The sequence below is a fragment of the Haliaeetus albicilla genome, chromosome 22 (assembly GCF_947461875.1).
Source record: "Haliaeetus albicilla chromosome 22, bHalAlb1.1, whole genome shotgun sequence".
NCBI classification, from domain to species: Eukaryota; Metazoa; Chordata; class Aves; order Accipitriformes; family Accipitridae; genus Haliaeetus; species Haliaeetus albicilla.
The window spans coordinates 21,725,082-21,739,537 of NC_091504.1; the positions used below are offsets into that span (position 1 = coordinate 21,725,082).

General features: G+C 47.6%; 1 protein-coding gene across 4 annotated transcripts in view; it reads left to right on the plus strand.

The window, feature by feature from the left end:
* The window catches only part of SDK1 (sidekick cell adhesion molecule 1), a 419,203-nt gene extending 412,419 nt beyond the window's left edge, over positions 1-6,784 (plus strand). For all 4 annotated transcript variants that reach the window (XM_069810300.1, XM_069810299.1, XM_069810302.1 and 1 more), the window contains one exon: positions 517-6,784. In XM_069810300.1, coding sequence (XP_069666401.1) covers positions 517-789 — 273 coding nt within the window. In that variant the 3' untranslated portion in view covers positions 790-6,784. The remainder of the gene's footprint in view (positions 1-516) is intronic.
* Positions 6,785-14,456: the final 7,672 nt, after the last annotated feature.

Below are 14,456 nucleotides of genomic sequence, written 5' to 3' on the forward strand. Positions count from 1 at the left end.
GTGGCCTGGTCTGACCACCACAAACAACAGCACGTCTGGCTAACTTCGGTGTGTTTGCAGGGAAGACATTCTTTCTGTCCTTGCATCGGAAGAAGAGATATTCTCAATGGAAATTGCAGTCTTGTTGATTATGCGAATGAAAGGTGTTGGTTTCTCTATGACGTCTCTACATTTCCCTGCATCTTCTGTCAAAACAGGAACTCCTAGCTCCCACTGCCTCGTTCTGCAGTGAATTAGAAGGGATTTCTCTGCATCTCTTATCACCAGCATTCGCCAGGGGACTCTCCCTCTAGCAGCAAAGCCTGGCTAAACCAGAGCACAGCGCTTTTCTCCAGTCCAGCGTGTATTACACTTTGGGCTACAAACCATCCTACCCTAAAGTTACAGCTTTTGTCAGCTGGCGATATTAAACTTGTCTCTAATTTCTTTTAGAATGGAACAGGCTAAATCAGAGATGCTAGTTGCTGATTTTTTGATTTTATTTTATTTTATTTTATTTTTTTCCTGACGCTCCAGGCCACTGACTCGGATTACGAAGACGAGTTGCCAAAGCACTCCTTTGTGAACCACTACATGAGCGACCCCACGTACTACAACTCATGGAAGCGGCAGCAGAAAGGGGTGAAGCACCCGGCATCCTACAGATACGAGGAATGCGCCGCCAGCGAGACAGAACCCTATTTCCAGACTGTCATCACGACACAGAGCTCAGGAGGGGTGTACACCCCAACGGGACAGCCCGCGCCCGGCTCCCGGACTCCAGTGACAGGGTTCTCCTCCTTCGTCTGAGACGGGGCTGGAGGATCCAGCCGAACCGCCGGCGGCACTCGGGGGAGCCCCGTCGCAGTGACTGTGTGTGCGTGACCGGTGCGGTGAACTGTGGGTAACTTCTCTATCAGGGTAGAAACGGATGGGAACATGGATGAGGCTGGGTTGTTTTTGGTTTTTTGTTGGTTTTTTTTTTTTCTGAAGACAATCAACTCTAAAAATATGGAGCTGAACTAGCTGAACCTTTGTTTAAAAAAAAAAGAAAAAAAAAGGAATTCTGAAAAGTGATGATTTTAACCACTTGTGAATAGTAGGGGTTTTTTAACCGCTTTTTGTAACACTGCTTCAGGAAGCAGCTCCCATGCCCTTCTCTTCCCTCTTTCTTTCTCTCCCCTCCTTCTGTCCCCCCGTTCCCAGACAAGGAGGTGAATTCCCTAGATGCAATGAGTGACTTTGTGATGTGATTTGAAGAGAAAACATAAAACCTCCCAGGCTCCTTTTTCTTCCTTTGTCTCTACTCTTTCCCCCCCCCCCCCTTTTTAATTTTTCCCTGTCATCAAGGTCAAGTAGGAAAACATAGAAAAGGGACAAATTTTTATGTGAAAAGCAGACACCTCCTCTCTCCTCTCCTCATTGCTGCTCCCCACGTTAGGAGCACTGGCTGATCAACTTAGGCTCAGATGCGTCACTGTGTCTGCTCTAGGCTCACTACTGGTGTATTTATACTGAATTACTGACCTGCTTTCCTTTCTTGTTCAAATGGGACCTGCTGCATTTTTTTAAATATTCCAACTCCAGGGCCTTTGGAAGAGGAGATGGCTCAAAAAAAGCACTGTAGGCAGCGGAGGGTGAAGCAAGTGGGAAGAATTCAGATGCAAGGTCAGTTTATTTTTGGCGTGGCTCTAATCCTCCCTTGTGGACTGCATGTGCCATTTGAATCGGTCATTTTTTAAAAGTCAAAGGACACAACCCAGCAAGCCAGAGGAGTCTTTCAATTAAGATTGCAGTGACAAGCTAGAGAGTCTACTAATTGATGAGGGTTTTGATCGTCAAAGTTATCCTGCCCTGTCAATTGAAGTTGAGCATCCTTTCTCGCCCAGACTCTGCAGTGCTGCTTACTGGTCTGTAAAAAAGTACACGGTAGCTGGGTTTGTTTGATTTTATTTTTTTAGTACAAAGACCCATCACACAGACTGGGTGAGTTTTGGTGTCCACAGGTGCCTTTTATTGATTCTTCAGCTTTGTATCTGGGAGAAGCAACAAAGTATCTCCAAATAAAGCTAACCAGGTTTTTCAAGCATTAGAGTCATGAATTACCTTGTGCACGTTTACAGTCTGCTTTGTGCACTTGAAGCTATAGCCTTTGGAAAGAAGAGAGGGGATTTTTAGTTTATTTTCCATCCTTTTGTATAGCCCCCTTTTTATTTTCTTCTTCTCTATCCTTTTCCCGAGTCTGTCATGTTTAGCAGCAAGTTGTTTACTCGCAGGGAAGTTGTCAGGGGTTTAAAGAATCCAAGTCCAGCTCTCGGACCTAGCAACAGTCCTGGATCACCAGACTTTTCACTGCAAGAGTTTGAAAGGTGAATTTGGAAGCAGGCAAGTCCTTGCCACTCCAGTGTCTGGCATGTCCTCCCAGGTGGACGTAGGTCAGCCAGGAGACTTGGCATCCCGCTGCTCGCTAACGTCCCATCAGGGCACGTGTGTTACTATTGCAAACTGTCCCTGTCCCCGCTGGAGGGATGCAGGACAGCTGTGGCACTGGGGGGTGATGGCTTCAGGGCAGGTTGTTGAAACCAACCTGGCGTTGATTGCGGTGGCTGCCTGTTCCTGCCTGTGGGCGCTGGTTAGAAGTAGCCTGGTGGCACCTCGCCTGAAAAGTTGAGGTCCGAGGGCAAGCTCAGCCCTTTCAGTGCCCCTTGGACAGGGCAAACGATCTCAGAACTGCTTTTACTCTTTGGCACTGCCTCTGAGCGCTGCTGCTCTTGGTGCATACAGATTCTGGATAGCTTTGGCACTGGATTGCTGTTCCTCTCCAAAGGCTCCAGAAAGAAAAAGTTCAAAACCAAAAACTCCAGTGGGTGTGTTTAAGGGCTTTTGAGTTTGGGATAATGATCCACAGCTCATTAGATGGCAAGGGAGATGCAAAGACACGGGCTTGAGCCAAAACCCTGTGAACCATCCCCTCTCTGCACCTGGATAGGATGTGCGTGGGATGGAGAAGGGGCTCCAAAGAGGATGATGTGGAGCTTACTGCGAAGAGAAACGCAAAGCAAACAAAAACCCCACTGCCTTCTGTGCACTTTGACTGTTCTATTAAGCCATATGGACTTTGCTTTAATTACTGAACTGAGAAAAATTTGTTTTCAGCCTGCGTTTTTTGTTTCTTAGACAAAATTATCTACGTGACTTTCTGATCTGTTTTCTTTCTCCTTTGTTATTTCCTGCATCAGATTATGTATCTTAAACACCTTGTTTTATATACATGTGACATAGCAATGCAATTGCTATTGGAATTTTAATGGCGCTTATCCAACAGGTATGAGAGGTAGTGCTACAGGAGGAGCCTTTCAAGGACCACTAAGGACTTAGGGATATAGATTAGTAGAAAGTAGATCCAACACCGAAGAGTTTGCTCCAAAGGAGAGCATAGTGCGAGTAGCTCCATATCTCCTGAATATTGCCAGATCTGAATTGGTGTAAGGTGCAGTTACTTCCTCGGGCTGATCTGATACCACATTGAGCAAAAAAAGCGAGGAAACCTTGGGGACTAATGGAAATGGACTTTGTGGCCACTGCTCCACTGAAGAACAACATGGGGAGCAGCACGATCTATACAAAGTGAGGAGAAGAGGCTATTCCTTTTTTCTCAGAACCATCTGCAACCAAAAAGCCTGAGCTTGCTGAGGACCTGCTGAGTTGGCTGTATGGCCCTTTTCTTCTGACTGCTGCTGAAACAGCGGGTTGGGTGTGATTCCTTTAGGACCTGTTGATCCGAACAGAGGTACTTCTGTTCCGTTCCAGCCCACGCTATTGTCATTCTTGGTTATGTTTTGTTTAGGAGTTGGCTTTTCTTACATGAGGGTTTATTTTACTTAGGCAATTGCAGAGCGTGGAAGTGCGCTGCCCTGCTCACCCCTAAGAGGAGCGTAGGATGTGTGTTCTGCTGCCCAGGATCCTGTATAGCTACATGCATGATGCCTGTGCCTTCTTGTTAACACGCTGTACTCGTAAAATATGATTAATGGGTAGGTTTTATTTAGCTCAGGTATCAGGTAAATTGTTCTATCTGGAAGGAAGCACTCTGTCAGTTAGCAAAAAAGCTGTATTTCATAGCTGTAATCTTTGGGAATCACAGCCTTGAAATACAACTTTTAAACATTAGTTGTCATGTTACAATAACTTCACCCATCAAATCCACTTCTGTTTCCATCTTTCTGTTTAGAACAGTCTTGAAAAATGAAGGCTTGTTTTAAAACACCTTCTTAGGATATTTTATTTGTATTTATTTATTTACTTTCCCATGTTTCTCAGGTCTCTTGGTGGCTGTTACTAAAAAATAAAAGCAGCGTTATGAAATGACCAAGGGAGACATTTCAGGGAACAGTTTAATAGGAGCTCATTTTTCATGCAATAGCCATGGAAATATCCAATTTCCTGCAGCAAAAAAGTGCCCAAGACTTCACCCCCCTCCCAGGGCTGAGGTGACACCAGCCACCACCATCAGCGATGCTCCCGGCACTCCCAAGGGCACCGAACCTCAGGTTGTCCCTGTCATAAATCCCGTGCAACAGCGCACGTAAGTGAAGGAGCTGTACTCTTCCAGCCCACTCGAAGTGGAGCATTTTATCCCCCAAAAGTCCATATCACGCATGGCGTGTCCCCCACCATCGCCCGCACCCTTGGGTGGAGCATTTTCCATTCCCATCTTTTAATGCTCGGATGTTGGCGCAGGACCAGTGCTGCTGGGGTGCGAGCAGCAGTGGTGAGATGGGACAGGAGAGGGCACTGTTTGACTTTCACCAGTGACAGTCTCTTTTTTTCCCCACCCTGGGAGTCACCCGTGTGAAACCCCTTCGTGGGGAGGGCAGGGAGAAGTGAGAGCACAGAGCGAAGGGGTTTCATCAGCATTTACTAAAGGAATCACGCTGCGACCAGCGATCCCACTTTCGGAAGCAGTTGGCATTACTGGAGAGAAGAAAAAAAACAGACAGAAAAAGAAACTAATCCATTACCCCAAAGGATTTTTTTTTCCTCTTCGTTTTGAGTGTTAAAACCAGTGATGCTTTGTAGATGGGCCAAGATCTCATTTTTCCTGTTATACCCGGGTCTCTGCCAGAAGCTGCTGTAGCAATTGTTTAGAATAAATATCCAAGTCTGTCTTGACATGGGGATACATTTATTATCCTTGTCATTGCTTCCCTCAAGAAATCTATTGGGTCATCCAAAGATTATCCAATCTGCTCTCCAAAAAGGGAGGAGAGCGAGCTGTTTATACATACAGAGCACTAGTGTCTTCTCCCACTTGCTGTTTTCAGATAAGCAGGGCAACTTGTTTCAGAAAAATCCTCTTAGAAAAGGAATTTATCAGAAAACTTAAAAAAAAAAAACAAAAACAAAAAAACACAAAACCCCACAGGAAAGATAACCTTTGACAGGGCTGTTAGAAATCTTGAAGTCCTAGGAACCTGTGGCGTGTAAGACTGAATATGATCCCAAGACCTCCTATCTTTAGTGATCTCCTTTATCAATAGGAGCCAGAAGGGCACATGCAATGAGGGGTTATATTTGGAGAGGAAAAGCCATCACAGAACAGTTGCTAGATGGGCAAGTTGTACTGCAAACAGCTTCATTCAACCTGGAGTTCCTGCTAGTTCAGTCACATTTCTTAGGTTGTTTCTATAGGTTTTTGCCAGCATGTGTGGAGTCCATACATCATCATAGCGTTACTAGAGGTCATATGGGGAGCGGTATGTTGCTGTGGTGTTTACACAAAGTCACACGCATGAGGATGTGGTTGTACAGTATCCATTGAGACCTCCTTATGGAAAGCCACCCTTGAATCAGGAGCACATTCACCCCAAGACTGAACGTGTTGGGCTGGGCATGGGCTTTAAATGGTTCCACCTGACAAGTTTTTGGTTCTTCGTATTTCTGTATTTGGTTTCTTCTCCCCCACATCTCCAGCCCCAGCCCTCCCAGACAAATAAAGTTGGCTTGCGCTTTGTCAGGGTGTAAATTTTGCTGCCCTAGGTAGTAGAGAGCCACAACCGATAAGCACATACACAACACATGGGACAGGTGAGAGATGTTTGTACGTGGGGTGAAATACCGTTGCAACTTGAGATTCAGGCTCTGACTCAGAATTTTATCTTCTCAAAGCTGCCACCTGCCCATTTAAACGGCCCCAGAGCCTCAAGATTTGGCAGGAAATTCATTATTTTGATGCTGTTTGATCACTGTGCACTTTCTGGGGCTTGAATTGCTGGATGTAGAGACAGGAATGGGGTTACAGAGCTTTATGTCAAAGTGTTTTCCCATTTATGTCCGATTCCCTAGATCTGGGGATGCAACCTTTCTGCTAACGCAATGTGGTGGCATTCTGCAGGTGGGAGGGCCACCAGCGCTCCCCCCTTGATGTCGTTAAGCTCCTGGGCAGCGCTGGGACCTGTCACGGTGCAGTGGGAGCTCTCGGGTAGCAGAAAGATGCGAGGACGTGGTATTACGGTGAGTTTGTAGCCGGTCACTTTGACACTCTTCGGATGGAGTCCGTCCTCTGATTTGGTATCTGCTGTCAGTTTAGGGGTAGGACCACCTTACACAGTTGTGTTTGAGTTACCCTTTGGTGTACTACGGTTATTGGATCGTTGCTTTTACTTCAGTGTCTCCTTGGGGATTTGCCCTGGATTTTTGTTCCACACCTCTTGTTAGCCTCACCTTCACCACTCCACTATTTTATATGAGAAAGTTACTTCTTCTTTTGCAAACTTGCTTCTGATTAAAAGAACCCTTTTTGAAACACGTGTGTCCTTGGTACATTTATTTGGGGGAGGGGAAAAAAAAATTTTCCAGCCTCTTCTGTTATTTTTGGCTTGAAGAAGTTTCTGGGTGCCTTGCCAGTGTGCTCACGGGTTAACAGCTTGGGTCGGTGAAAACTTAACACAGGCTGAAATTCTTCCCTGTTAGTTCTGGACTGTAAAATCTTATAATCCCCTGCTGCTTTTTAGCTAAAATGACACTTTCAAATACTTTCCACCCCAAATTTGATCAGCCTTAAATATTTTGTTATTTTGCGGTGATAAACTTCTTCCAGATTCTTAATAGAGGAGAGTCGAAACCTATTCAGAAGTGGAAACCCATGGGGCCACCATTTTGTACACCTCCATCGCCTCGCAAATAATATTTTCCTCCCCTGCAGCGTTGTAGCTGCCGTTAATCGGTTCCCACAAACGTGCCGATGTTGGGGAGGCCGGACCAGATCCCAGCTGGTGGAAACTGGGACAGCTCTGTTATTCCAGGGTGGTTATTGGTGCTTTTCACCAGCTGAGCATCTGGCCTAGAGAAGTAAACTGAACACAGTCAGGTCGGCTACAGCTTTGGTGGGAGAAATGAGGGTGAGAAATCAATGTTTTCGGGGGGGGGGGGGGGGGGGGGGGAGTCAAACTGCTAAGGAAAGCACTCGTATTTTCCTGCTCCTGAAAGGGATATTATAAATAATGCAGTGTTGTATAAATACAGGCAGCCCTCTGTGGCTGGTAGCTTGTAATAACCCAGAGGTATCAATGTACCCATTTTGAAGATGAAAATCCTCATGCCGTAGCATTTAGTAAACGAGACGTTATTCTGCAAAATTGCCATAAGATGCAGAAGTGCTTTTTTGAGGTCCTTTGGCTCCAGAGTGTATCATCCTCCCACTTCCAGCCCTTACTCTTCTCAGGCCGTATTTCCTCCACACATGTTTTTGTGGTTAGGATTGGAGCACGAACATAAACACGGGAGTGGATGGGAAATCTGCCGTGGCATTTGTAGCCTAAACAATACCAGAGAAAACAGATTGGCTTCCCGCCCTGCCCTGAACAGCACAAGCAATGGCTTGGCTGAATCAAGTAATCTGGGCTTTCATTACTGACCCTTTTCCTCCTATTTGTCTCATTTGTTTCCTCTTCTTCCCTCTGCGTTTTTGCTCCAGGGTTATTAATTTTTTCTCCTCGCTCCTTTTATTTTCATTTTTTTTTTAAAGCCTGCTTCTTGTTTTTATTTTTTTTCTCTCCTCCTCTTGCCTCATCAATTATTTTCATTTCAAACCTGCGTTTCCCACAAAATCAAAAGGAACTTTATCTGAACGCACGTGTTTGTGGAGTTTTTCTTCACTTCCACTGTGCCCCAAGAGCAGGGTCCTTCTGCTTTGGTGTCTTGTTTCCTTGGAAATACAGGGCATGTCCCTCTAAGCCAAGGCAACTTCCCAGGCCGGCAGAGACCTTCATAAGTAGACAATTGGCATGTTTATCACTGTTCATTAACGAGTTAGGATAATCCTAAGTCAGATGAGTCTGACTTGTGAAGTCAGTCTGCGAGGTTTTACAAGGCAAATTTCTCAATTTGACCGGTGAAGTCATTTGCAGAATCGGAGAATCTGCACCGGTAGATGGAGAAACGAGGAAACTGTCGGTGCGTGATGGTGACGACATGTCAGAGGAAGAAGCGACCAACACCCGCGATGTCATTCAGAGGTACTTCCCTGCATTGTGCAACTTCTAGAGGGTTTAGTGCACCATTCGTGCTGAACCGGTTTGGATATGCACCCAAGCAAAGCAACAGTGCACATAGTGGTGAAACCATGGGCTCGTTCTTCACCCTGAGCCTTGATAATCTGAGTTCATGCAAGTGTTTGTGCACTAAACAGTCGGTGCAAATAAGGCTAAAAGGCAAGTCTGAAAAAAAGCATGTGTAATATAGCCTGGGGCCTCATGCCAAGAGTGATAAAATGCCTTACAAACACAGCTGACCTCACCAAAGCCCTGTCAAATTGGGAAGGATTAATATCCCTCCTTTGGTAGGACGAAACTGAGGCATGGGCCAGCTTCGCCTGTGGGACCAAGCTGCAGTGTGTGACTGGTATCGGCGTGCCCGAGTGGCCTCGACTGCAAATGTCCTCAGCGCAGGGTGAAGAAAACACATCTTTCTTACAAAACAGCAGGATGAGTTATTTTTGGGTCTCTAGAAATCGTCTGTTTTCCAGCATTATCATTCTTACCCTACCAGGGGAACATGACTGACCTAATTAGAGTCTAATTCCAACAGTACAAGACTCAACTTGTAAATACAAACTTTTTTTTTTTTAATTTTGGGTTATTTTTAATGTACAAGTGCATCTGATTGGTATAAACACCCCAGAGGTGGGGGGCAGAGGAGGAGCAGGGCAATTGGAGTCATCAGAGAAGCTGAACTATGGAAAATTTGGGATGAAGCAGGGCAAATTTCCAGACTGATTTATGAGACTGTGATTTAGTCTGCTGGGAGACTGTGTCCTCTGGGGTTAAACATCATGTAATCTGATGGAAATTAGGAAATGTTTTACCCCTCCTCCATGGAAAGGACCAGCACAGGAAGGATTCAGCATTTCAATTCTCCATCCAGCAAAAACCATCCAGGGTGACTGATGAAGACACTTTCATTGATCCATAGCTGTCTCTGCACCACAGAAGAAATTAAAGAGGTTAGAAAAAGATACTCATTTTCAATAAAGCCCGTTTCATGAAGCAAGTGTTCATCTAACCAGCCAAACACCTGGCTTTAGTTGCTATAGAAAAATCCTCCCGGTGAGGTTGAGTGAGAAGCAGCCAGCCATACCTGCTTGGATTTTCGGGAGAGACTGTGCCTGAACATGCTCAGGACCCGCTGATAGGGAGTCGGCGATGATAAATGAATCATGAGCCAAACAGCTTCATCCCTGCCCTTAGTCCATGCACAGGATGTGCCTGGAAAAAACAACCAGAGCCCAAGCACCGGAGACAGAAGTGATGGGACAAAGTTTGCCCTTGGGCACAGATGCCGCTCTGAGCGCCGGGTCTGGCCGAGCAGAGATCCTGGCTCTAAAATGGATTACACCCACCGGGCTGTTCTTAACATGTGTCCTCGTGAGATAGGGTGGGTTTGGAGGTAAAGGGATTATGGTAGAAAGGGCTGTATGTTGTGTGTTTAAAGCTGATGTCTTCAGGGCCGTGTCAGGATTTTTGTTTTTTCCTGGCTTGACTTCTGATTTGGAAGTGGCTCGGCAGAAATTGAGGTCACTGCGAATGTGGCAATGCCACTTCGCTTTCTGGAAAGCACTGGCTGCTTCATCAAGTGAGCCCGAGCTACCAGCTGGGAGGTCTGAAAAGAGAGAAGTTCTTCTCTGGTACAACGTGAGACGGGCAAAGGAGAGGTTGTTCTTGGAGGAGCTGGTGTCCGAGTGCGCGGGGAGTGCACAGAGCACTGCCCCTCCGTGCTTTCTGTAATTGGTTTTATGCTGTAACGCTGGCTGTAGCTTCTAATTTTCCATCCTTGCTCGGAAATTATAGAGGAGTGAAAGGGAGATGGGTTTCAGCTGTCGACGCTTCAGGAGCATTCAGCAGCGTTGCTGGATGAAAGGAGCAGTGTGGTGTTTTAGCTCTGCAGAGGTCTCAGAAATACCCGGGCATGAAGCACTGTGTGGTTTCGGGCTCGGTGAGAAGGAAGGCAGAAACCGGTGCCAGCCCTCGGTCATCCCTGGCTGCTGGAGCTCTTTGAGGAAGTCGTACATCTGGTGCTTTCCCATTTAGTCCTTTCAAGAGGCTCATTTTGAGAGCAAGGTTTGTAAGGAAGAGCCAGAAATAACCAGCTCGTGATCCTATTTGCGGGACGAGAGGAACATAAGAAGGGACTTGTTAAAGATGGGACAATCAGTGAATAAAAGCCTATTTTTTAACAAGACTGACATTTTGCTCTGTCTATTGGAAGACTGTTGCGTGTTACAACGTGACTTTTTCCATATCATGGGGAGGAAAGGAAAATCTCTGGGCTTATAATACAGCAGCTAAAGAAAAAGCCTGAGATGCAGCAGAGCATGTGTCTCCTGGGGGTGGTCTTCTACCCGGTGGTCTGTGTCCACGCAGGACTTCTCTCCCCTTGGCCTCATTCAGTCCTGCCAACCAGACAGTGACAAAATCACCTCTCCTCCAGGGAGGACTCTGTAGTTTAATACTTTTTGTGCCTCTGTCTGTCTCTCTGGGAGTTTTTACAAACAGAAGGGGTTTTCATTTGTCAGCCCTGCTCCTCTGGAGTTCTGCATGAAGTTTAATATCACCTTCTATGCCCCATCAATTCGGTCGTCGTTTCCCCAATTGCTCTAAGATGTATTGTCCCATTTTTACAGCTAGGACACTACCAGCGACCACGGCCAGATGTCACAGCTCAAATCCCTTTCTGTTTGTCTTAACCATGGTGACCATCAGCTTTTGAATCCCCACGTATCTACTTCGCTTGGCCACCCGTCCCCTCTCGGCGTAGATGAGAGGAGCTCAGGGTGCTGGCCACAGCAGAAGGGTGCTGTGCCTCGGGACGACAGTAACACAAACATGGGGAAAGTATCCGATGCATGAAAGCCAAGCACCCTGTCACTGCTGTGATAAGGAGTGGTAGCTAGCGTGCGAGTTAATATTGAACAGAGATTGTTGCTGGGGTGGGGTGGCAGGAGCAAACACACCAGGAGCCACCGCAGTGTGGTGGCCAGTGGACAAGCGTGGGAGGCATGTGGGGCCATGGGGTCGCCCTGAGTCACTTCTCCTCTCCCCAGGGTGTAAGAATATATATTCTTTTTATAGCACTGTGCATATTGCCAGGGCTCCTGCAAGCCTCTTTAGGGTCCTTGGGTTTTCTTACTAATGAAGAAAGCAATGGCACTGTGTTGGTGTCACTAAGAAGGGTGATGTCAGAGGGGCCAAGGCCACATCTGCTTATGACCTGGAGGAGGAGGTTGCTTTTGGACCGCTCTGGATCGTCCACAGGTACAGATCATTAGCCCTGGAAACACCACTAGGGCTGTAAACCATCTCTGTCTTCTAATATATAACCGTGCCCGTAGCCCGGTGCATCAAAGAAATCGCTGGCCATTGATGTGACTCTTACTGAATGGGTTTAACAGCTTTCTCGGAGACGTTTCCTATTAAGTTATTATCTGAAATGGGAGAGGAGGAAAATAAATGACAATGTTGTGAAACACTTGAAATTAGAAGCAGCATTGATGTCAACTCACAGTCTGCTGCTGCTGCTGCTGTTATTTTTCACTCGTTTTAGCACATCCGCTGCACAAGTGCGGTGGGGAGCCCTCATCACTCCCCCTTTCAGTACCACAAGACATTTTTCTTGGGTCACCAGCCTTGGACAGGTGAGAGCTGTGTAGCCCAAACTTGGGCAACTTTCTTCCTTTCCCTTAGACAAGGTGCTGGGATGCTGCAGCAGCCTCGCCTGCAGCTCTGTTGTGTGGTTTGCTTGCCCACAACGCTAAAACCCTTCAAATGTTGCCAGGAAACCTGATCTGGAGAGCCTTCCCCTCTGCTTTATCCCTCCTGGATGCCATTTCAGTGATATTCACATTAAAAAAATAGCCTCAGTAAGTACACACTCTACCATCGCATTTGGTCCAAAGGACTGCCTAAGTATAAAAGCATCACTTTAATACATTCAATTCGTATAAAATTGCCTGACAATGACTGTTCAGGATCACCCCACCTGCAGCTCTGAGCCGTGGTAGCAATTTTGGTTGGGAGGGTGGACTTTTTATCGACGATGATTTTCTCAAACCTGTGGAGCTAGGGAGACAGTGGCGCTCTGAGACATGCAGAAAACAAAACAAAACTCAGGTAAATAAGGAGTTTGCAGAAGTTCACCAGCCACACAGGTCCCCGGCGGGGATGCTGCCGAGCCCAGCTGCGGGAGCCGCAGTAACGTCCCCTCCACCATCCGTATGGGTTTCTTCTCCTGAGCATTCATCGCCGTAGGGTCACAGGGATGTTAGCAGAGCGTCACTGCCGGGAGGAGAAGTGCTCCCGATGTGAAATGCGTCAGGGGGGACGGTGTCACTGTCCCCTCGCCCCACCTGCGTGACAGAGCACCGCAGGTTTGATGGGGCTCTGCATCCCTTCTTCTCCTTAGAGTGACACCTCTGGCTCAGTCGATTGCTCCTACTCAAACCTATTTTGGACAAATGAGCCATTTCATTGCAGCGTGAAGTTGCTGCACAGATTATTTACTTTTTTGAGGGTAGCTAACATCCTTGTTCTCCTCTAAAGTCTGGCTCTGCCTCGGTTTCTGTCTGAGAGAGGAGAAAATACTGAACCATAAACCTGCTTCCCGCTGTGAAATCACAACAGCTGTTAGCAGAGGTTATTGGAAAATCAAAGGGTTTGTGCGAGGGAAGAAATGCAGCTAATCCCAGCCAGGGAGTTGCTGCCCCAGCACCTGGTTTCTCCTCCTGTCTTTCATCGCAGTTCTTGATGTCTTTCCAGTATGGGACCCCGTGAGGGGGAGAACCGGCCTTTGGATGCAACGATAAAGAATAACTCCCAGGGTATGGTTGCTTCAAGGTGTCTTATAAGGAGGAGACCACATAAAATGGAGAATAAAGTTCCTGCTGCAGCACATTGCCGGGGTTCAGCTCTTCACAGCAGCCTGGGGAAGCAAAAATCAGGCGCACGCTTCCATAAACCGGTTAATTGATGCTGTCAGCCACTGATTATGTGAATCATCAAGCACATCGCAGCCATGTGGAACTGGGGATGTCTGAGACGTTGTCCTTTCAAAAACGGCAGCGCTGCCACTCGGCTCTTCCATGTGGGCGTGGAGGTGACCCCTGCACCCCCCCAGCAGCTCAGCACCTGTTCCATGTGTTTTATGAGGCAAAATAAATGTTTGGGCAGAGGCAAAAAACACCACTGGCCCACGGGCATGGCCACACGCGATCTGCCACACGCACTAACTGGCGGATAATTGCAGAAGCCCTTGGGTTTCTTCAAGGCTGAGCATGCCAAAGAGCGATGCCTGGGGCAGGGGAGCGTGATGGGGGCTCATCTCCCCTCGGCCACGTGGGTCTCCTCGTGGGCTCAGGGGACACGGGGAAGGGGGCTGCGCTGGACTCTACAGAGAAGGAGATGCGTAGCCCTTCCCGGTGTGACAGGGACGAAGGAGACCATGTCCTGACCCATCCCCACAGCCGCCCACCAGCACGGAGAGTTTGCGTAGGCTGTAGGTAAACTGGGAGGTTGCACTGCACCGTCTGCCCATATGCGTAATGCATTTCCCCTGTTCCTCCGGTAGAAAGCAGCCGGTCCCCCGCGTGTGTGTGTCTGGGGAGGACACTGAGCTGTCTAAAGCCAAACAACAAAAGTCACCTTGTGCGATCCCACGCCTGAGAGCAAACGAAAAGTCAGGGGTGAAAGGGAAACGGGAACCCATCCCTAAATGCCGCGGCTGGGGAGTGCTGGCGCTGGCCGACCTCCTTGCGAGCGCAATGCTCGCCGTGCCAGCGGATTGCTCAGTCCTCAGCGCCTCCTGCCCCCATGCCCATGTTCTGGTGGCTTCCTGAGGCTTGAGTCGCAGGCAGGCAAGTCAGCAAAGCCGCCGATCTGTGCAGCGGGACGTCGGGCAGAACTCCCGTAGGCTCAGGTGCGAGCACA